Here is a 25,014-nt window from a genome sequence, read left to right as displayed (position 1 = left end):
GACACATCTAGGTTCTAATGCCCTTTCGTCCTATTAATAGTTTCTCAGGATGAGGTCATTGCTTTTGAGGCCTCCCAGCACAAGCAGGTCAAATAAAATTCCCTCCAAACCGAAATAGGATCCACCCCTTTTCCCCAAGAGATGGTCTGGTCTGAAAACAAATCTCTATATGATGAGTGTAGGACCGACCATTGCGAGGGGGGAATTAAGGGCTTACTTGTGCTAGTGGGGAGTTGAGGTGTGGACGAAGTGCTGAAGAAGAAACAAACTTTGTCGTGTTTCAGGACTTGAGGTGGAAGCGAGGTCAAGCATCTGTGGAAAAGTTCAGGAAAAAGCAACAAATTTAATAAAACTTCTTAGAATGTTTCATTACAGTAAAAACTAGGGTTGGCCAATATGGCTGGTAAATATAAATATTATGGGCTCTGTTTTCGTGCGCTATGCGCAATGACCATTCACTGTGTCATATGCAATTTGACACAAATGAGTGTGCTAATTCTAAGTGCAATTTTCGTGCCATCACAAAGCGCTAGTGGCTGTGGGTGGGAGTGTTTGCACTATCTGTGGGTGTTCATCCAAAACTGTAGGTGTATTGTTTGTAAATGAAGTGGCACAAAGCACAATTTGCTATTTTCCTGAGAAATAGGTCATTGCACTAAGACGTTTCAGATGCTGTCTGTTTTCAGCGCAAAGTTTAAACTCAGTTTCTGCATTTGCAGTTTGGAAATTCTACTAGCAGGTGGTAATAAAGTGAAATGTCCAAACTCTGAAAATATAGTGGAACATCAAATCATGTCCCTGACAATCGCCTTTTTATTAAACAAAAATGTATGATGAAATTTATGAAAATGTATGACTTAATGAGGACGAAAGCAAATCAAATCGATTAAAACTGACATCTTGAATTGAATGGCAGAAACTAAACAAATTTACAAACTCTAATGCTATTCTTGCTTCTAGAGTTTATATAATAATATATATTTCTAAAAGATAGTAATAAATGTATCCTTTCTTAACGCCCCCATACTTGAAAGTTGCGAGACAAGGAATGATCGCAAAACTAACAACTACTAACAGCACGCTCTTGTGGAAAATTGATGGCCAAATAAAAATCATTGCTAATATATTGTGACAATATATTGCATAGCCCTAGTAAAAAACCTTGCTGTACTACTGAGAATCCATGTAAATGCTTTTGTGTATTCAATATAAGGTTACACAAATACCGAGGATCTAGCTCATGAGTGGAGTCAAGTCCAGGCATCTGAGGCAGAACTTTCTCCAGACACTCGTCAGGAAAGAGTAGAGAGAGCTGAAAAGAGAGATCATATACACTGCTTTACATCTTTACTACCCATCACTGAACTCATTTACTGTTTTAAAACAATACAAACTGTCGGCACTGATTATAGTATACATTCAAAGCAATTGATGACTATATAACTTATCAACGTTAATCGGGATTCACAGCCAAACCACTTTAAAACTTTACAACATTCCTTTCATCTTAAATCACCTTTAAGCGATTAAAATGGTGTCACATAGCTTTGTTTCAGACGTTTGAAATGTTTTATAGAACGAGGACATTACAATGTGCTTAATATATTATGTGCACTAACAGATAAAACTAGTTGATGGACTTTTTGACTTTACACACTAGCTCGACATTTCTCACACGTAACACAACACGTGTGTGACTAGCGCTCAGTCACTCACCTGGGAGATGAACTCCATCACTTCCTGAGGGGTTTTGCTGACAGTTGACAAGGTGGAGTCCGACCACAAGGCCTTTGAGACCAAGGGAAAGGTTATCAAAATGTAAAATGGCTATAAAGGAGCCTTTTTTGCTGGCGATACATTAGGGATAACATGCTGGAAACTGTATGATTTTTTAAATATTTTCTTAAGATTACGAGACAGCTAAATAGTACTGAAAATGGACGAATAACTCACCTCTAGGATGTATTCTATTGGTTTGTCTGTTTTGGGTGTGACTCCTCTCAGTTCAATTCTTTCAACATACACTGAAAAAATAAAAGTGCAATGAGTTTGGGGCCTGGGTAGCTCAGCGAGTATTGACACTGACTACCACCCCTGGAGTCGTGACTTTAAATCCAGGGTGTGCCGAGTGACTCCAGCCAGGTCTCCTAATAAACCAAATTGGCCCGGTTGCTAGGGGGGTAGAATCACATTGGGTAACCTTCTCATGGTCGCGATTAAGTGGTTCTCCCTCTCAATGGGGCACGCGGTAAGTTGTGCGTGGATCGCGGAGAGTAGCATGAGCCTCTACATGTTGCAAGTCTCCGCGGTATCATGCACAATGAGCCACGTGATAAGATGCACGGATTGACTGTCTCGGAAGCGGAGGCAACTGAGACTTGTCCTCCACCACCAAGATTGAGGTGAGTAACCGCGCCACCACGAGGACCTAGTAAGTAGTGGGAATTGGGCATTCCAAATTTTGGAGAGAAAATAAAAAAAAAAAAAAATAAAAAAAAATGTAAAAGTGCAATGAGTTTCAATGTTCATTTGGACTTTCCTACAAAACTCCAAGAATTTCTAATCTTATACTGGGTTCCACTTAAATGCAGTATGGTTTGGGATGGTTTAAAGGTGATGAATTTAGAGACTCAAATCTCTAAAAGGGCTTAGCGATGATGCTTTAGCACGCTAACAGTCTTATAACAGTAACTTAGTTATTTAGCCTATGTATGCTGAATTTCTGTACATTTATTTTGAAACTGAGTGCAGACTATGAGTGTAGACTTTTCTAGTCTAAAATCCTCATTAAATCGTACCTGAAATAGTTTGAAATTATTCTGTATGCAGAAAGTTTGTGCATTAATGTAAATGTTTTGTTGCAGTGTGCTTTTCACATGTTATAATACTGTATGAAATTATATCAGGCTGTAATTTTTCCTGAAATGTTAAGATTATTGTTTCTGGATTATTTTGGTTCGGTTATCATGCTGAAAATCAGGTATTACAGTTCATGAATAAGAAGTCTTACATGGGGTGCAACAGGGCTAAAGGCACACCTTAAGGAAAATGTGCTTTTTTCTGGTAACAAAATGTATCAACATCAAAAATATATATTTTTATTGAATATTGATAGAGCAACATTATTTGTGTGAAAAGACATAATAACAGAAGGTTGTTTTGATTAAAATTCATAAACAATAAATAAAATAAAAAAGTGGCAAGGGGCTAAATGGCTCACAGGGAGTTTACAGTGATATCATGTAGATACTGGAGCAATAGTTGTAGTGCAAATAATTTCATGACTTTGAGTAACATATTAATATAATTAAAATAACCACCTCAGAAAAGGGTGAACTATTTCAAACCCATTTGGTATTTCATAAAATTTCAAGTATTCTATAAACAATAGAAAATCTATTCCCCCCACTTAAGAAAAACAATGTGTTTTATGGGGGGCATTTAGCCCCTGCAAAAGGGGGGCTTTTTACATATTGGACAGTTACTGAAAAACTTTTGATTTAATTACTTTGAACAAAATTGAAAATAAATAATAATTCTGTAACAAAATAAATGATATTTTCATTAGCTACATAAATTTGCAACATTTTAATTATTAGATTAAAATACCTCAAAATCTACTTTTAGACATTACTCACAATGATCTCACAGATCAGGAAACTTGCAGTGCATAGTGACAAACAGGTGTTTAGGAAAGTCCTGTGGTACTTTTTATTGCTATTTAGTCTTTTGGGAGATAATAAAATCAAATGTGTCTTTTACCCCAGGGGGCCTTTAGCCCCGTTGTACCCTAACCTCCAAAACTAAATAAAAATTAGTTACATTTACTCTCTAAGCCTTGAATAAGAACTGGACACTTTTTGAAGGAAACATATCAACACAGGAAAGAAAACTGCGCCTATCAAACAATTTTGTGGGCTCTTTAAGCAGCTCCATGTTCACCAACGTAAGCTACTAATTTCAATCACAAACACAGACGTCACTCTCATAAATAAACAAACACACACACACACACACATACACACACACACAAGTGAGCAGGAACACATCCGGAGCCTGCTCACTGTACACATGGGCGAGCGTGTTAAATATACCCTACAGAGTCAGCACTTCCTGTCGTGTGTGTGTGTGTGTGTGTGTGTGTGTGTGTGGAGAGAGAGAGGGCTGAATGGACTTCAACACATCCGATCAAAAAAAGGACAGTAAACAGCCTCCACTTCTCTCTCTCTCTCTTGCTCATTCATTCAGTTTAATTCAATGAAATGTGGAAGCATCTGCATCTCAGACTTCCTTTGATCAATTTTGCTATCAATGAACTGGGGCACCAACACAGTGACGTTAGAGCTTTTTTTAAAAGTAGTATTGAAAGGTTTCTTCTCTTTTTCTCATCTCCAGCAGGCGAGTGTGAGCTCATCTGGAATGTTTTTGAGAGGCCTTTCCCTTCGGCAAATAGAGACGACTGACTGCTCCTCCCTAACCACCCACCAAACCCTTTATTACGCTGTATGTGTTTGTATGTGTGTATGTGTGCACGCCGTGGAGTGAAAGTGAACCGCAAACCCAGAGGGAGGTCAGCAGCAGAGGAAGAAATTTGTAAAGCGGTTTGAGACAACAAAAGCTACAATCACACAATGTAGACAGACAAAGACAAATGGGTGAAGTATACATTGAATAAAAGTTTAGATGAAATCGTAAACTGATGATCCTTGTTAAAAAAAAAAATAATAATTCCTTCATCAAAATTCAAGTGGTTTATTGTTATTCAGTATCCTGAATCAGAATCAGAATCAAAATGGGTTTTTATGGGACAAATGACATTTTAGCATAGCAGATGTGGATATGAAATAAGAAATGTAAGCATAAGCGTATTTCTAGCAGGAAGATCACGGGATTCATTCTACAGTCATCTCATCCAATCACAATACAGCCTCCACTTTATGAGCCTACTCAACAGTCTCTCATTGTTCACATACATCCGTGTTTTAACCCCTCCCCCACCCCATCACCACCAGTTTAGGTCCCGTCCTGAGCAGGGGAAAGCTCCGCTCCTCTACTGTCATCGCCTCCGGCAGGATCTGATGGTTCAAGCAAGCATCAGAGCACTGAACCGTAGGATGGGGCTTATGCCAAATTATACAAGTATCATTTTGTTTGTATTAATTCCTATAACCTCAAGTCTTTCTGATAGAAATAATAATGAATAATTGAACGGTGTGGTGGTAGGGGCGTAGTTGAGTGCAGGCTTGTGAATGGAGAGCGAGACCAGGAGATGAGAACGGTAAGAATCATCACCTGGCAATGATTGTCTCTAACAGCTGTTTGTCATTGCAGTGAGAGTTGGAGATGGATTTAAGAGCGAGCCAGACACCAGTGAGGCAGAGAGAGAGAGAGATACCACACACAACCCGAGACTGTGTTAAGCTGTGTGCACTGAAAAGCGTGATTATTGAGTGAAGTGCTGAAAAGCCAATTTTGTGTCATAAAATAAATACCGTTTGAGTTGGATTCGCCGTCTCCCGCTTCCTCCTTGCAACCCCATTACGAACTTTGTTACAAAGGCAATTCTCAAATATTGTATAAACAAGTACGCAGTGTTGGGTAACGTTACTTTTAAAAGTAACTCGTTAGAATATTGCGTTACTCCTTAAAAAAGGTAACTAAATTAAAAAGTTACTTTTTATGGAAAGTAAAGCATTACGTTACTTTTGCGTTACTTATTTCTCACCGCCACTCTCTCTTCTGCTGTGCATTCAATACAAATACAAGAGATATGTAGAGACATTACAGGTCATACTAGCTACTGTGCAATACTCATGTCAAAACAACATACTAAACAAACAGATAATTAGAAAGTCTACAATCAGTAGGTCTTCACGTCATATTTATAATAAAGACTCAATAACTGGATGTGACGAGGAGGGCGGGCCGGGACCGTGACGAACACACGGCCGTCCCTGAATCGGGCTAATCAGCCGGGAGGGGGATAAAGACGAGCCGGAGGTGCCAGTTCAAGAGAGACGCACATGGCCGTGCTGCATGCGTGTCCGTTCGTTTATGTTTAATGTTGTTTTAAGTTAATTTATATCATTCAATTTTACGTTGACTGTTCAACCAGTTCCCGCCTCCTCCTTGCCCGTCCTTATACTGTTACACTGGAATATGCATGATTTGTTTTTCCATCGACATGGCCAGTAGTCAGGATAGAATTCAGTGGGGAATGCCAACCTAACATGTTCAAGGAATAGGTCTGATGAATAAATAAATATTTTTAACTTAAGTCATCAGTGCACGATTGTTTTGAGCTGATCCGTGGTGCACACAGACACCACTGGTTGATCGCATACAACTGCAAACGTGCATGTTGATACAACTTGAATGGAATAGTTTTTAATGCTACCAAAATTTCTTCAAAACTTTGTTTCACAAATCAAATTACTTGTTTATTATAGAACAAAAATGTTGAATACTTTAAAAAAAAAAAAATCAAGACATTTTGTCTGTGTACACAAACACTGTAGTACGTTGCTCGGAGCCACTGATCCAGAGTCAGCTTTTCTCATCCCATTCTCCCAGTTAAGGGGAGCTGTATCACAGAGCTGTTCGGCAGCATAAGTCAGTGAATTGAGCGAGTATTTCACCCTGTATATTCTGCCATGGCCAGTGGAAGATTATAATCCCTCTGCCTAAACACGTTTACTGATTTTTTTTAATGCAGTGTGTATTAACACATGAATCAATCGTGTTTCACTCAATCGAATGTTGAATGTTAAACGCTTTAACACAGAGCAGGTCGGATGCAAACTGATCCTAGAGTAGTAGTTACGGGCAGTTTAAAACAAAGCAATTCAGATGCACAAACAGTCAGCGATCATTCCACGTTGTATGTATCTGTAAAATCATGCCGTGGCCATGGAAGACTTCTCCGGTTTATGCCTGTGCTATATTATACCACAACAATGTGGGTTTACACACTTTTAAACGCAGCCTACATGAATCAATCGCGAAAATCAAAGTATCAATTACCTGAATGTTAAATTTTTGACTAAATATTGCCTTGAGAACACATTTCTTAACTATTGTTATGACAATGGCAAAGTTTATGACGGCTGCTCATTTAAGCTCCAGTGCACAAAAAAATCCACTGCTGCAAATGAGTACAACTGGATTTCACTGAAGTGTTCAGATTTACATTCCTTTACCAGCAATATTTTGGGGGTGGGCTAAAAGAAGACTTATTTTGCTCTGCCCATCGCTGATAAGCATCATACGCTCATACTCTCTAGAACTACAATACCCATCAGGCGCACACTACAATGTCTATCGTGCACAATACGGGGAAAGGAGAGGTGTACAAAAGCAACGGGTTACTTATTTAAAAAAAGAACTCCGATATTATGGTCTAAAATAAAAAATATCGTGTTACTTTACTTGTTACTCGAAAAAGTAATCTGATTACCTAACGCACGTTACTTTTATCGTGGTACCTCCAACACTGCAAGTAAATATGAAGACTTGTTCTCAAATACAAATATTTAAAAAAATCATCATCTATTCAATGTGCATCTGTAAGAAGCAAGTTTTACAGCACTTGCTTATCTCAAAGACATTGCTAAAAGGTTCCCCAATGGATGTTGGAATGACATTACCAGACTTTTTTTAACGTTAGGATGTAAATCTACTCTTTTTAAGATGTTTATCAGATGTTTGTACACCAATGTGATTCTTAAAATAGGTCGTACTGCTTTCCAAGTAATGCGCTCTTTCCCAGACATTTATTGTAAATCCCAGTGCTTTGATAGCAAACATACATTACTGACACGTGCATTTTTATCTGGAAGAGACCATTAGGCATTTGTTTATCTAAAAAACATGGCTAAAACTTTTGTAAATGGATGACAACAACAATATTCAGCAGTTGTTGTTTTGTTTTGTTTGTATTTTTTTTTTTACAAAATTTACGACTTAACTAGAATGTGTGAATCTGCCATCAGTGCTCATGGAACGTCTCTCGTCCAATCAGATTCGAGGACCGGAACTAACTGTTGTAACAGTTCCAGTCCTTGAATCTGATTGGACAAGAGAAGTTCCATGAGCACTGATGGTCTCACACGCTTCACTGTGTGTATCACTCCGCTTGTGTTCGTGCAGTTTTTAAGTGTAAGAGCAGTGCATATGTGTTAAGAGCTACTGTGTGTCTCTTTACATGTATTTTTTTTTTGACATTACATATGTTAGCCAGCAGGTGGTGGCAAAAGATAATTTTTGTGTGTAATATGAGCCAGTTAGGTGACGTGAAGTGAATCCGCTTCAGCCAGTGTTTACATACAACACTATATGATCACAATATTACTACTACTAAAGCTAGGAAATAGCTTTAAATGGCTTTAAACGAACAATCACAGCTCATCACAGCTGAGACAGACTTATTAATTTCACAACTCAAGGCACTTACCTCTTACCGGACTTTCCACATTGGAGAGGACGTGCTGTTTAAAATGGCAGAGAAGATTGCGGTTTCTATAGTGAATGACTCTTGAGCACCGGCTACCGCGAAATAGGGAGAAATACCCCTGCTTGGACGGCTATTTTTCCACTGAGAAAGCTGATCTTCAGAAAGCTGACAGCATCTCTGCTTGGGAGTAGCAACAGGTGATCGCACATGCTCCATCTCTCTCTCTCTCTCTCTCCCTCTCTCTCACACACACACACACGCACAAACACACATTCATCCTTGTTGATCTGTCGCGTAAGAAAGTAGTTCCATGCACAAATGCGTTTTTACAGTTTTTCCTAATTTTCTAAAATGTATTTGTTCATTGAACTGTTGTATATAAGCAATATCACACGAGCAAGAGTGCGATATGGCCCTACATCAGCACTGCTGTGATTCGGCCGCAGGCCGAGTGCAGTAGGTAATCACAGCAGTGCTGATTTAGGGCCATATAGCATGATTGCGAGTGTGATATTGCTTATATACAACAGTTCAATGAATATTGCTTAAAGAGACGTGTCTAATTTTGTTTAAAGGTCTCATACAATAGATTTACATGCATGCAAGGTCAAAAAACACTTTAATTTGCTCATAATTTAAATACAGAATTACATTTTTTTCACAGTGTCAAAAACGACTCGTTCAATGATCCGTTCTAAAGGATTCATTCTAAACTCCTCCTTACAGAGAGCCTACACTGCTCTGATTGGTCAGATGTCCCAGTCTGTTGTGACTGGTCTACAACTTAGTGAAGTGTTTGAGGGCGGGTCAAATCTGTTGGCGAGCAGCCAATGAAGACCATTGGCGGGTTTTTTGTTACCAAATTACGTAGGTTAGTACAGGAAGTAAATCTGGAATTACTAACGACTCGTTTCAGGTGTTCAGAATCGGTTCTTTATTTTGGGAGTCAATAACTCCATTTGCACTTTGATTTTGAAACTTATACATTATATATATATATATATATATACATACACATACATACACACACACACACACACACACACACACACACACACACACACACACACACACACACACACACACACACACACACACGTATATGTGAAGGACGGAACATAACAAATTTATTCACACACAATGTATTTTCCCAGACAACGAAATACCCATCCAGTAGAGAATGCCAGAGAGATGTTGCCCTTCACAACTGTTGTAAAGCCATCTTTCAAAAAGTTGAACGTCACACATTTTAATTGCACTTAATTTTTTTCCAGTTTCATTTTAATTTTTTGTTAAAATAAATAAAAAATAAAGTTAAAAGTTTGAAATCAAGGTGTAGGCTTAACCCTAACCCTGCTTAACGAAAATTACCCCATAGTACCACCTAGTGTCCAACCTGCGGTAATACCGGTGTTAGTCGGTTTCCTGTGGAGTTTTTTATTCCGCAACCAACCGACCAATTAAAACTTGGTCGACCAAGACTCTTCTCATAGACTAATGTTTGGTCGACTATTAGGGGGCAGCCCAAGAAATTAAATTTTTCTGTGAACCATGTTTTTTCTATTCTAATGACTATTTCATCTAATAGTCATTCCTGAGATCAGTCATTTAATTTATGACTGAGACAGAAAATGAGGAACATTCTTTGTGTTTTCTTAGGAAACGCAGGATGGGTTGCTGTAATATCTACTTCATTCTACATTTATTCATACCATACAAAGTTTGGTTTGAGTTTGTGACAAACCTTCCGCACCCTAAAAGTCATCCACACATGGTCACAAAATTGTGCCTCAACTTCCTGTCTAAATTCCCCCAGTGTCTAAATACAAACACATAAACATACACTTCTCACTAAAGCAGTGGATCTCAACTGGTTTTGCATCAGAACACAGATTTTTACATTGGATATCAAGAGTCGTTGGATATCATTACACCTTACACAGTAAAACTGTTAAAAAAAAGAAGAAAAATAAAAGGTTTTTTATAATCAAGTAAAATTCATTCATTTTAATAATTTTAAGAAAATATTAAATAATAAAAAAAGAAAAATATTATATTTAAATATAGATAATGATTAAATATATAATATTTTTAATATAATAAAAAAAAAAAAATAATAATAATAAGCCAATAACTCACTGCACAGAACAAACGGTTTCTTTAAGAATGCCGGCACACATTAGCAAGAGCTTTACCTCATTCACACTGTGTGTGATTAGAATTAAATGTTTATTGTTATGTTTTTTTTTTTTTTTTTTTTTATCAACAACTGACTGTTAAGAACATAAAGGATATTAAAGAGACATTCAATGGCAAATTAATTGCGACAGTCTCATCTTTGGACAAACATTACACAGAACGAGTCAAACCAAACTTTTATTCTCAACATGCAGTGAAAGGATTTTGGGGCTGAACTTGGTTGCCACTATACCACTCAGTCACTGGTGAGTGAAATCTGAAAAGTTACCAGCCAGAGGCTAATCACAGACATTTTTAGTCACATAGCACCAAATCTGGTTGCACATGTGGGTGATTTACTCACATTGTATAAGGTTTCCACATAGAGTTTAAGATCGATCTTGGGATTTGAAAATCGATACTGAAATCGATCAAATGGAGATCGTGATACATCGGAAAATGACAGCAGAATTTGTGTCAAAATGCTGTAGATTTAAATTGAACACATAGCATTTTATATCAAAAACAAATGAAAAGGGAAAAGTTGTCTCCTCTATTTTTTTTTATTATTATTATTTTTTTTTTGGTTGATAATCCTATTTATTTTGCTATCCTTACTATGCTACGCTTCAAAGCCAAAATTACGCAGTAATATTGCGAACACTGAAACTGTAAAAAATGGCATTTTTACTGGCCTGCCAAATGTGGATTACAAAACAGTCAAACACATCTGTCACAGGACAGATCATAGACTCTAAGAGAACAAAATTTTGACAAAATGTGTAGAATGCACAATGCAATTACAAGGTTAGTTGCATTTTATAATTTGCCTTTAGCATTGTTTTCCCCTGTTGTCCGCAACCCTATCAGAAAAGACCCACCTGCTCTACTGCTCTAATACCTACGCACATCTCTCTCTCCTTTGTACACTTTAATACACGCAAACATACACACAAAAACACACTCACACATACTTTACTCTGTATGCTCTGTATGCTATGGATGCTCTGGGGCTTGCCGTTGAAGCAAACCAGATGCCAGGCCGGTTAATCCAAGCCATTCTCCCATTCTTACAGCTCTGGTTACCCACAGAGCACTACACCACACACACACACACACAAAAACACACACACATGCAAGAGCAGACATGCAGATCTAGAGCTGCTGCACAGACACTGACACACACACACACACACACACACACACGCATGCATTGCAATGTTAACTCGACAAACAGCATTCATGCAAGAACAACGCAAGAAGCCCAGCGGACTGTCTGGGAATTCCCAGACGTTATTGTGTTGAACTACACTTGTGGTTACTCTGCTAGGCCAGCTATGTGGACTTTAGGGGAACTTCACACATGCACTGAAAATGAACCAGTTGCTTAATTGCAAAACAAATAGCTAATAAAAGTATTCTGAAAAAAGCTCTTGCATCATTTGAGTGCAGATGCCACTTGGTTTGATATTTTGGCATCTAATGCAATGACATTCAGGCATTTTTAAGTGTGACTTCAGTGTCCAAAAACTTTTTGCGGCCACTGTGTATATAAACCTCAAAGGCTTTTAATATGCCAATATTCAACATAATAAGACAATATAATAAAGACAAGTAAATGTTTCTCACATTTGCATGGGTGCATATGAAGTCTTTGTGAAACCTTACTGATTTGTTTTGATAAAATGGCTTGCATACATGTGCAGATTAATGTATGTGTTTGTGTGAGGGTGCTGACAAACAGTTAAGACTCCAACTGAAGCATGCGATTAAGCTCCTGAGGTAATGAAGCCGAGAAGCATTAAATTACCAGCAGACAAAACAAGAGCCTGTCTCTACTTTGCTCGACTCACTGCATCCAGTCAAACAGCACTTGATTTGAATGACCAATGGCTCCAGCACACCCGCTGTGTGAAAAGCCCTCCCAAAGGACAGAGTCCAATTCGGGTTCTGTTACTAAGGTCATACGAATATTTACATGACCAAAACGTGACCACGTCTAAGTTTACCTTCAGCCATCTTAGCTTATCTCTGAGCCTTTGCGTAAATATTTATGAAATGTCTCTATGATGGAAAAACAAATAATATGGCAAAATATTTATTAAAATATATGACAAATCAGTAAGGTTACACAAAGACTTCATATGCACCCATGCAAATGTGAGAAACATTTACATGTCTTTATTATATTGTCTTATTATGTTGAATATTGGCATATTAAAACCCTTTGAGGTTTATATGCACAGTGGCCGCAAAAAGTATTTGGATACGTTTTCCTACAGATTTCTGTTTTTGCAGCAGGGGAGCCCCTGTTGAGCCAAATATATATTTAATTGAAAAACATACATATTTTTTATAAATACATTGGCGGCCAAACGTTTGGAATAATGTACACATTTTGCTCTTATGGAAAGAAATTGGTACTTTAATTCACCAAGTGGCATTCAACTGATCACAATGTATAGTCAGGACATTAATAATGTGAAAAATTACTATTACAATTTGAAAAAAAAAAAAAAAAACTACTTTAAACTACTTCAAATAGTTCTCATCAAAAAATCCTCCACGTGCAGCAATGACAGCTTTGCAGATCCTTGGCATTCTAGCTGTCAGTTTGTCCAGATACTCAGGTGACATTTCACCCCACACTTCCTGTAGCACTTACCATAGATGTGGCCGTCTTCTCATGCACCTTACAGCCTAGCTGATCCCACAAAAGCTCAATGGGGTTAAGATCCATAACACTCTTTTCCAATTATCTGTTGTCCAATGACTGTGTTTCTTTGCCCACTCTAACCTTTTCTTTTTCTGTTTCAAAAGTGGCTTTTTCTTTGCAATTCTTCCCATAAGGCCTGCACCCCTGAGTCTTCTCTTTACTGTTGTACATGAATCTGGTGTTGAGCAGATAGAATTCAATGAAGCTGTCAGCTGAGGACATGTGAGGCGTCTATTTCTCAAACTAGAGACTCTGATGCACTTCTCCTCTTGTTTAGTTGTACATCTGGTCTTCCACATCTCTTTCTGTCCTTGTTAGAGCCAGTTGTCCTTTGTCTTTGAAGACTGTAGTGTACACCTTTGTACGAAATCTTCAATTTTTTGGTAATTTCAAGCATTGTACAGCCTTCATTCCTCAAAACAATGATTGACTGACAAGTTTCTAGAGAAAGCTGTTACTTTTTGCCATTTTTGATCTAATATTGACCTGCCATGTCATGCCAGTCTATTGCATATTGTGGCAACTCAAAAACAAACACAAAAACAATGTTAAGCTTCATTTAACAAACCAAATAGCTTTCAGCAGTGTTTGATATGATAGCAAGTTATTTTCTAGAACCAAATTAGCAATTTATCATGACTACAAGGATAAGGTGTTATCAGTGATGGCTGCTGGAAATGTGGCCTGTCTAGATTTAATCCAAAATTACATTTTTCAATTGGTGATGATGCTGTTTTTTACATCAGTAATGTCCTGACTATACTTTGTGATCAGCTGAATGCCACTTTGGTTAAAGTTCCTTCCGAAACAGCAAAATCTGTATATTATTCCAAACTTTTGGCTGCCAGTGTATATTTAATTGAAAAAAACTAAAACATACATACAGTAATATTTAATATATATATATATATTATTTGAAATATCATTAGTAACACTTCACAATAAGGTTCCATTCATTATCATTAATGCAATTGGCATCATGAACAATGAACAATATATTTTTAACAGCATTTATTAATCTTGCCCTGGCGAGCTGTAACAAACCACCAAAACTCAAAAATGGCTTCTTCTTGGACAGATTTTGTTCTAAATGACGTCACACCCATTAAATCTTCGATTTTGCTGGAGGTATGCAGGGTCCTTTATTCAAACCAATAAATCATGAGTTTGTGAGTCTTTTAAAATACACTTTAAAAGAACTGGTTAAAGAGTGTCGTTTGCTTGTGAATGGTACTACAATGGTCACACTGTTTTAGCATCCAGCCCGCGAAGACAACTCAATAGAAAGATGCGTTTTCTTGCATTTATTTTGCTTTACACAGTCTTTTTATCTCATTGCATTCAGTTTAGGCTACAACGGGTGCTTCTTATTTCTTAAATTGTGCATCTTCATTTCCTCACATCTCCTCCTTGTGCCCGTGAACCAATCAAAGTCCACTATCATAGAGGACATATCAATTCTCTAAATGCACCGCAAGGAGACAAAGATTGAGTATGGAGGAAGCTCACCGAGGACGCTTGAGAGAGGAAGCACAGGTGTATAAGCGGAAGATTCTTGGTCGAAGCACCTGCCATACGCTTAAATTCTCCTTCCCCTTCGCATCTGACACAACCGTTTTAATTCATGTTTCACCTTATATTAATAAGTTATATTAATAAACTGTTTTTATATTTAATTATCTTTCAAAAACTAGATTGTATTTTAAATGATAGCAATTTTTTCTGATTTCTGTTTAGTCATAAAATGTTTGTAATTTATTTCTGCATGAAGAAATAGTTAATATATTATAAAGAAGGAAATAACAGTACACATAGTACTCTAGCAACAATGGATGGCATTTGGCATTACCAATCACATTTTCTCATAAAAGACCCAATAAAACCAATTGTACATACAGTACATAGTGAATATGGCATTTACTCGTTTTTACATTGAAGTTGCACTCACGCGCTTGTGCGGATCCAGCGAGAGCAGAAGCAATCTACTGAAAGTTTAAACGCCATGGATCGCCTGCTTGGATTATCACGGACTTTGTTGCACACCGGTCTATTATTGTAGTAACACGATGGCACGTAACAACAAACAAACTGTGATTGGTTGTTTACATGTCTCAGACACTCCTTCACAGGTAAGCAGGCAATTCTCTGCACCCTCGTGGCCTTAAGAAACAATCGGCCAAATGGGAACATTTATCGGCCAATGCCGATAATTAAGAAATTTAGAATGTCAGCCGATTCATCGGCCTCGGCGATATAGCAGTAGATCACTAAAAGAATGAAGAAGAAACGAGGATGCACAGTTTCAGAAATGAGAAGCACCCTAGATCACTACTCACAAAATATGTTGCTCCATCAATATTTAATAGAAATAAATAAAAAAATTTGACCTTGATACATTTTGTGACCAGAAAAAAGCAAACGTTCCTGAAGGGGTCCCTTTAGCCCCATTGTACCATACTTGAAATGTCAAATTTTGGGCTCATAACTCAAATATCCAAGTTCCTTGAACTTATATTTCTTTGGGAAAAGAAATCCATTTTAAAACTGAGGCAGTGGGGAATACCCACAACGCCTTGCTCTTGAATTATTTCATTATATTTCCAAATTTAAGACATTTAAAGACCTTTAATTATTTAATTAAATCGAATTCTTTTGAAGATTGACTATCACATAAGGTCATATCATGATTCCCATCTTTCCGCCCCCAAATTTAAGACCTCTTTAAATAGAAATTAAGACTTTCATTGTATCGATGCACCGATCCGATACCTGGCCATATGACATGTGTTTTATAATGAAATAAATTAATATGGTGGCACAATTATATTTTTGTCTACAAAACTGATTTCAAACATTAAAGCATATGCCTTCAGATCAAAAGATTTTTAAGATCATGAGAAACATTTCAGTCAAGTGTTTTCAAAACTTTTGACTGGTAGTGTAAATTGAACAAAAAAGAGATCCGAACCCTTTAAAGTCCAGATACAAGTTGAATCATAAAAAACAAAAAAAAAAACAAAAAAAAAAAACAACAACACTGGTTTCTTTTCCACTGAAGACTTGAAGACTGGAATTACTGTTAATTCTGCTGCTACATTATCCAGTATACTAGTTAATAATACAATTTTTCTTAATAAGCTATACATTTATATTGAAATAATGTGTAGTTAGAGGTTTGTGTTTCTTTACATATTAAAGAGTACACCCAATTAGTTCCACACAATAATGTAAAGATATTCTAAACTGATTATGCAAAAAAACAACACTGGTATCGGCTTGGGATTGGTATTGGCCGATACTGAGATTTCCGATATCGGAATCGGAAGAGAAAAAGTGGTATTGGTGCATCCCTTCCTTAAATTTTGGAAAACTGAATTTAAGACATTTCAAGAATTTAAAACTTTAAGGATCCGTGGGAACCCTTACATATAGGGGCCTTTAAATAGGTGTTATTAAGAATTCAGAGAGTTTTTAGCTCTTTTGTTGTATTATTTATGTTGTTTTCTTGGAAATAGTTGTTTCGTGTTTTGACACTATTAGGGTGATCTGTATCCCCTTTCGTCAAGTTGGTGTCACGGTGCGTGAGAGACAGAGAACCCAAACGCAGAGGGAAAACAGTCTAAAAGTCTTTATTTTTATTTAAAGTTTCTTTTTATTTATTTTTATTCTATCCCATTTTCTCCCCAATTTGGAATGCCCAATTCCCATTACTTAGTAGGTTCTCGTGGTGGCGTGGTTACTCACCTCAATTCGAGTGGCAGAGGAGAAGTCTCAGTTGCCTCCGCTACTAAAACAGTCAATCCGCGCATCTTATCATGTGGCTTGCTGTGCATGACACCGTGGAGATTCCCAGCATGGGAGGCTCATGCTATTCTCCACGATCCACGCACAACTTACCACACGCCCCATTGAGAGCAAGAACCACTAATCGTGACCACGAGGAGGTTACCTTCCCTAGCAACTGGGCCAATTTGGTTGCTTAGGAGACCTGGCTGGAGTCACTCAGCACACCCTGGATTCGAACTTGCAACTCCAGGGGTGGTAGTCAGCATCAATACTCGCTGAGCTACCCAGGCCCCTTAAAAGTCTTTATTTATGTTCAACACAAAAAGCACTCCTGTGCCAGCTCGAATGAGCTAAATAAGGGAAACCGCTAAGCGGGCAAGGGATGAGAGTTCGTGAGATGGGTGTGTGCGTTTCAAGCCCAGACGAGTGATTCTCCCAACACACGGGCACAGATCTGAGGAATCCTCCTCCAACAGACAGGTGCAACACTGGCAAGGGCGACGGAGATCTGCAAGGTGAGTAACACGCAATGCATCCACATTGACAAATAACAGAAACACAACACGCACATGACAGCAAGCACTAACAGAAACAATCACAATGATCTGACATCGGACATGACACGCGGGGGTTTAAATTAGAGAAACAAACACTGGGCAGGTGTCGCTCGCAGCTGAAGGTTGTAATGATCAGCATGCCAGCGACACCTGAAACACATAAGGGCAAAACGTAAACACGCTTTGACAAAACAGACAAGGGACGATGATGCCACAGTCCTCCACAGGCACACACACAACCTGGCAAGGTGCCATGACCGTGACATCACCAGAGGGCACACGGCGGCAAATTGCGCACAGCGATGAAACACCGCCTGACCTGTGTACCCACAAAAAACACGAAACACAAGACAGGGGGACGATGATGTCATGGTCCTCTTCAGACAAAACCCAACCTGACCAGTTGACAGAACCATGACATCACCGGTGAGCGCATGGCGGGACGCACGCATGGCGGTCCAAACAACCGGGCCCATGCGCTCACACAAAGGGGGAACACAAAGGCAGGCCATGGTCCCGTCAGGTAGACCTGACAAGGTGACTGGACCTTGACAGTTGGACCCTGTTAGCATGATCTCAGATCCCCTTGTGCATGTGCAATTGAAGTACAGGCATCTATGCTCGTGCTGCTCTGTTTCATACAATGAAAACAGCTTTGACAACTTTGTTTGGCTTCAGTTGACTTGGAATATAATGCACAAGTCACATAAAAGTAAACTACTTTTATGGTGTTTTTATTGCTGCTTTTTGTCCTTATTGTGGCTTAACAGGCCCCGGTCACTGAAAAATACTACTAAACTTCTCCTTTGGTGTTGCACGTAGGACAGAAAGTCATATGTATTTGGAATGATCTGAGGGTGAGTTAATGATAACAGAATTTACATTTTTGGATAAACTATTGCATATATTAACTATAAGATTAGACTAATTTGTATGACACTCTGGCATGCACACATTTCTGAAAAAGAGGGAAAATTGTTCACAGTTTGAGGATCCTTAGTGTGTGAACATGACATCTGGTGTTATCTCATGAGTGAGCCAACAGTATGACAAAAAAAGCACCAGAAATACACATTTTGCCAAAAAACTACACACTCTTGTAATTACAACAGTGTGTAACTCACACAACTTGTGAGTCTGTGTATTGTTTCTGAAGATGTAGCAGGTTGTGTCTCTAATATTCTCCTTAATTTTCACAGAAAACTAGCCAGGCAGAGTAGGTATTTCACTCAAATGCAAAGACACTGACTCGAGTGCATACACACAAATTAACAATACTGTACAATCCGGAAATGTTCCTGGTCTCGATTTGCCATCGAACACAAGGCAAACTCTCAACTCTCTCATGTTCCACCAGCAAGTTACGAATGCAAACTCTGGTGACTCATACAAATGTATCTATTTATACTCAGCCAATGATAAGACACAAACCCAGCCTGGAGCTCACACAGAGGGCCACTGGAGCAAATGCAAAGAAAATCCCATAACTACAGCTAAAGACCCCACTGAACCTGATAAGTAGAACCATATGAGCAAGGCTCAAACTCGAACCAGATATGAAACTCGTATTATGTGGATTAATCACAATACAACTAGGTTACTCTACAAAGCGTATGAATGTAGTCTGTATGTTTTGCAGGTATAACTACATTTGTGTTTTAAATGCTAAACACTCCACTAGTGCGACAAAACTATCATATCCTGTTAAAACATTAAATGCAATACAGCAATTAAGTTAATTATAAATACATTGCAATGCACTTTTCAACAAAGAGAACAGAGTGCAAGAACAGGGCTCAAAATATATACTTCTGTCTTCTGGATATCGCAAGAATTTCAATAACCGTTGCTCTTGGCACCTCATCTAAAAACTGTGTAAAAATTTTCTGCGGAAACTGTCCAAGCCAAAAATCAGCTAGATAAATCGAATTCAACAATGCCACCTAAGGCTAATCTCTTTCTGTGGACAGATATCTACCAGATCAAACTGTTGCTCTGATTAACTTATCATCTGCTGGAACAGACCTGAGGGGAGGGCAGATTATATTTTTCACCAGCTGTCTCACATGAATGAAACTTCAGTTTGAAAGATTTCCAGTGTGTGCACTCTTGTTCCAGCTTCTGTGTTTGTATGTATTGCTAGTTCACCTAAAAAATCTAATTCTAATGTCATTCCAAATCTGTATGACTTCCTTTCTTACATGGAACTCTAAAGGAGATGTTAGGGAGAATGTTAGCTTTGGTCACCATTCACTTTCATTCTGTTTTTCATCCAATGAAAGTGAATGGTGATGGAGGCTGTCACTCTGCCTTATGTCTCATTTTGTGTTCCATGGAAGAAAGAAAGTTATACAGATTTGGAACATTATGAGCATTAGAGCGTTGCTTTTTAGGATACTTAGCTGGTATGACCTTTGACCCTGTTCTGCATATATCATCACAGAGAGCATTTGAGAATGGCATCGGTGGGACTGTCCAAAGTTTTGAAACTCACCTTTGCTCGGTTTTCCAATGTGCACTTTGAGTGGCATCTCCTGACATGAGAGTGATGCACTTGGGGGCATTATTTCAGGACCTAAGACTTCATCTGTCTGACCTCCCGTGACATCACGTTGCACGGTCTGGAGAAGAGATCAAAGGACAAACATGGGTCAGGACTGAGCATGAAAAGCAGTCTAGTCTTAGCTGTCAAACTTGGTCTAATTGGTCTAATGTCAGTCTCCTTGAGAGCACAACGGAGAGTTCCCTTAGCACACTCTGCTAGAATTTATTTATTGTTAATTCTTTATTCATGAGACTATATTAGCAGTTGTAATAGAATTGATAAAAAATAAACATTTGTAAAATCAGGATCCTGAAGGAAAATCTTGCTTCCCCAAAAAACAGTGTTTTCAACTTACATAAAAAGTGAGTCATGGGTTTCCTGCTACTACATGACTGGTTTATAATTAGTCATCCTTGTAATCAGGCCAAATCAAGAACATGTGTCATTATCTAATTTTCGCTACTTCTGTATATCCATGCTGTAACCAGTTTTGCTGAATTTGAAAACAAATATATGAAAGCAAATATGTTTCCTTTTGTTGCTTTAGCTCATCAGCTTATCTGATTACAAATCCAAAACCCATTCTGCTTGGTAGTTATAATGATTAAATACTTTAGTTCCACCCCTTTCCACTCTAAGCCACGCCTTCCAGCTTCCTGAAGCAGAGCGGGAGCAAAAGGAGGCCAGTTCCACATATGCTAAGTGCAGCAGCTAGTAAAGCCTGGCTCTGAAACCAATTAGGACTAGGGTACAGGACACCACTGCCACATCCACATCCTACGCTGCCAAATTTCCGCTCCTCTCTTCAAAAAACATGCCCTTCTGTTGGAGGTTTGGCTGAAGCACGAATCATCACACAAAAAGAAGAGGTCCTTGGAAACGTATAGCTGAGTAAATCCATTCTGAGCAGACAAGGAAAAGCCAGACAAGAAAACTGTAGAAAAAAAGCCTTCACAAGTTGAGTCGGGCTCACTTTCAGTTAAGGATTTTAAAGGCTGTTTTTGATGTAACCAAAATCGCTGTTTTATTTCACTTTGAATGTGAAGTGTGAAATTTTTGTGCCTCTAGCGAAACCAAATGGAATTGCAAAAAAAGTATTTATTATGATGGTTTAGCACAGTGTTTCGCAATCTTTTTTGCCGTAAGTACCCTCACAGCACCATCAGTAAGGCTCAAGTATCCATTCATCGACACAAAACCAAAGATGTGTCCTAAAGGCTAAATATAATTTAATGCTATCATTAAAACTGTAATATCCCTGATGTACAAAATGAAAAGATGAAGTTGGCAGTTATGATGTTTATTCATCAAAAACAACAAAAACAAAACCGGGTCATATGAGTCGTAAAACTTGTGATTAGAATAGACTAATGCTGTTAACTACATATGGGACCTTTTAACTTGGGACATTTTGAAATATTAATTTTACAAATTGTATTTTATTATTTGTTTTTGATCATTTTGGTCATTTTGGTAGACAGTGTGTACAGTATATATGTAGTTAGGCCTACATATTTGCATCATTTTTGCAATTTAAAATTATTTACATTGATATGCAGAACAAGTGCTAAAACAGTACTGTCTCTTTAAGAAAACCAGCAGTTCAGTGCATATTAACGAGAATGTTGAATTTAATGTTTCTTTTTTGTTGTTTTTGATCGACAATTAAATGTAAAGAACAAAAAAGGGTATTAAAAGAGACATTATCAAGGACAAATGGATTGCATGGATCTTGTATTTGGACACAAATTACTTTTTAAATTTGGGTTTGTTTTTTTTCTCCCCAATTTGGAATGCCCAAATCCCAATGCGCTCTAAGTCCTCGTGGTGGCGTTGTGACTCGCCTCAATCCGGGTGTTGGAGGAAGAATCTCAGTTGCCTCCGCGTCTGAGACCATAAATCCACGCATCTTATCACATGGCTTGTTGAGCGTGTTACCGCGGAGACATAGTGCATGTGGAGGCTTCACGCACCACTCACCATGCGCCCCACCGAGAGCGAGAACCACACATTATAGCGACCACGAGGAGGTTACCCCATGTGACTCTACCATCCCTAGCAACTGGGCCAATTTGGTTGCTTAGGAGACCTGGCTGGAGTCACTCGGCACACCCTGGATTCGAACTCGTGACTCCAGGGGTGGTAGTAAGCGTCAATGCTCGCTGAGCTACCCAGGCCCCTTAATTTTGAGTTTTTAAACAAAAACAGATTTGTGTGGATGTGGCCTGAAAAATAAGAGGGATTGGTGATGTCTGCCAAATACTGTCATGCAAAATGAGACTAGGAACATGTTTTAAAGAAAGTAAATTAAGGTAAATTTTTTATTTCATGTTGACTTGAACTTTATTTCAAATAATATGAACAAAGGACTATGAAAGCATCACAATGCACACTTGAAAAAAAGAGTGCATGTTTTTGTTGATGTTTAGGCGAGTTTAAGGGTCCTTAAACAAGCAAGCAGTCTGTGCTTCCTGATGAATCACAGGAGAGTTACACAGAGGGCTGATTTAAGCATGGAGAAATGTGCTGAGCTTCACTTCATGAAAGCCAAAACCAACAAATCACTAAATAGAACCGCCTTCTCTGCCTTCAAATGGTACTTTCCCCCCTACACCCCCTCACACACACATTTCGACAGCATGTGTGTATCTCATGAGCTCAGGTCTGTGCAGACAACATCTTTGATTTTTAGATCTGACAACACGGGGATGCCCTTCTGAAAGGCTCAGCCAAAACAACTCTCACATCTGACTGTTATTCAACCGTAGAGAGGTTTCTACAACTGCCTGATATTTGATATGATCGAAGCGCAAATAATTTCTAATCTGGACAGGATTCAGGAAAAAGATTTTATATCATAAATCAATTTTCACGTGTGTTTTTACGCCATTGTGTTTTGGCAATGGCGTAATTAATGATTTGTGCCTGGATTTACGGTTACGTTTTAAACAACCTCACACTGAACCTTCAAATTAGTAATTACAAAGACTGTAATCACGTAACTACATGGTATTTTAATACTAAATCACGGTTACAAAGCAACAAATCACACAGACAGCTAGTAAATCATTCTCCAAAGACTAAAAACATTTGAACAAGGCCATTAGGGGAGCCAATCAGGATCCATTCTCAAAGTGATGACGAAAATATGCAGAGAGCGAGTTTTTTCTTGCTAGTGGGATAATTATCAACTCAAAATACATAGAAAAGAGTTGTGGTTCCTTTCTTTGCAGTGTTATCTCACAAGAAAGCCACCATAGGGCATCTCGCTCCCTGTTTAGACATGTCATGAACAAGCAGACATGTAAAAGAAAACAAGATGTCAGAAAGACAAACAGTCTCATGGTGAGTGTTGAATTACATCAACTAATAGTAAATAAATAGAGAGCTGTGCTATGCAATATTGTGATTAACTGCACATATGATCTCACTGTAAGATCTATTTATTCTAGAACTGCAGAATAATTTCATATTCCATAATTAAAGGGTGTTGTTATCCTATTGTATGACAAAACCTCCTCAGCTTCTCCTAAATTTCATTGCTTCTGTCACTACATTTGTTGATTCACCAAGCTAACATTTTTGAATTACAACATAATTACACATTTGTAATATTTCATTACATGCTGGGTTTAAGCAAGTGTAAGTGTGAGTTTTTTGTCATCGTAAAGGCATCATTGATTCATTGAGACAAATCCTGGACTTAGAACCCCAGGAGAGCGTGAACTGATTCAATAAGATTGTAAACACTTATGTGAAATCTCAAAGCTGAATTCTTTTTTTGCCAGCTGACCCCAGTTCATTATAATTGCTCTTGGAGCCTATGAATAAATATTTGATGAAAGGTCTGACTTATATATCCTGGGGTGGTGCGGCCTAGTGGTTTTGATTTAGGCAAGTAAGAAAAGGTTGGAGGTTCAAAACCCACAGGGGATGATCTATAAAGCGTTGCCATTGCGCAATTTAGCCAAGACACTTAATCCCAAATGGCTCCAGCTGTTGCTTTGGATGAGTGTCTGCTAAATAAACACATTAGTAATTATATTAAACAATTAAACATACTAACAGTATTTAGCTTATACTTATAAACTCACCAAGTTGTTATTTACAACCACGTTCACCCAAAAATTACAATTCTGACTCAAATTACTCCCACTTATGTCGTTCCAAACCCATTTGACTTGACAAAAGTCTTTTGCAGAATATATAAGTGAATAGTGATTTTCACTGCCAAGCTTCAAAGAGGAAAAGTATCATGAACATAGCATTAAAGTACTCCATAAGACTTGTGTGCTATATTCAGAGTCTTCTGAAGCCATACAATAGGTTTGGGTGATAAATGGACCAAAAGTCATTCTTTGAAACTTTTCTCACAGTATCACTGACAAACATGACTTGCCTTATTGAAGAATGTTTGAATACATAAATACTCAAAAGCTGTGGCGGAGGGAATGTTAAATTATCTGCGAAAAAAACACTTACATTTTGGTCTGTTTCCAAAGACCAAAGCATACTTCGGTCAGACGCAAACGCTAGGCGTCTGTGTACAGGACGTGTGACACAAATTTCGTCATCAACAGAGTGCTTGAGCACTGAAAGCATACGCCCCGATTTTTCTAACCGTGCGTATTCTGAACCTGCAGTATGCACATGCACCTGGAATTATTTGCACCAATAAGTGGGTCCACAAGGAGGCACTGTTGAGCTGTTGTTGTTACAAAGAAGTGCTAGAAGATGTAATTGCCGCTAAACAAGAGACGAAGGTGGAAATAACAGTGGA

At 38.2% G+C, this 25,014-nt stretch overlaps 1 protein-coding gene across 1 annotated transcript in view; it reads right to left on the bottom strand.

The window, feature by feature from the left end:
- LOC127437829 (zinc finger CCHC domain-containing protein 14-like) overlaps positions 1-25,014 on the bottom strand; it is a 43,512-nt gene that overhangs the window by 14,339 nt on the left and 4,159 nt on the right. Inside the window, exons 2-6 of the mRNA XM_051693037.1 lie at positions 20,184-20,310; positions 1,954-2,024; positions 1,717-1,788; positions 1,227-1,312; positions 218-312 (exon numbers count right to left, since the gene is read on the bottom strand). Coding sequence (XP_051548997.1) covers positions 218-312; positions 1,227-1,312; positions 1,717-1,788; positions 1,954-2,024; positions 20,184-20,310 — 451 coding nt within the window. The remainder of the gene's footprint in view (positions 1-217; positions 313-1,226; positions 1,313-1,716; positions 1,789-1,953; positions 2,025-20,183; positions 20,311-25,014) is intronic.

This window comes from Myxocyprinus asiaticus, chromosome 48, assembly GCF_019703515.2.
Source record: "Myxocyprinus asiaticus isolate MX2 ecotype Aquarium Trade chromosome 48, UBuf_Myxa_2, whole genome shotgun sequence".
Taxonomy (NCBI): domain Eukaryota; kingdom Metazoa; phylum Chordata; class Actinopteri; order Cypriniformes; family Catostomidae; genus Myxocyprinus; species Myxocyprinus asiaticus.
Note: the sequence above shows the minus strand (reverse complement) of the source record. Positions and strands in the feature narration are given on the sequence as shown.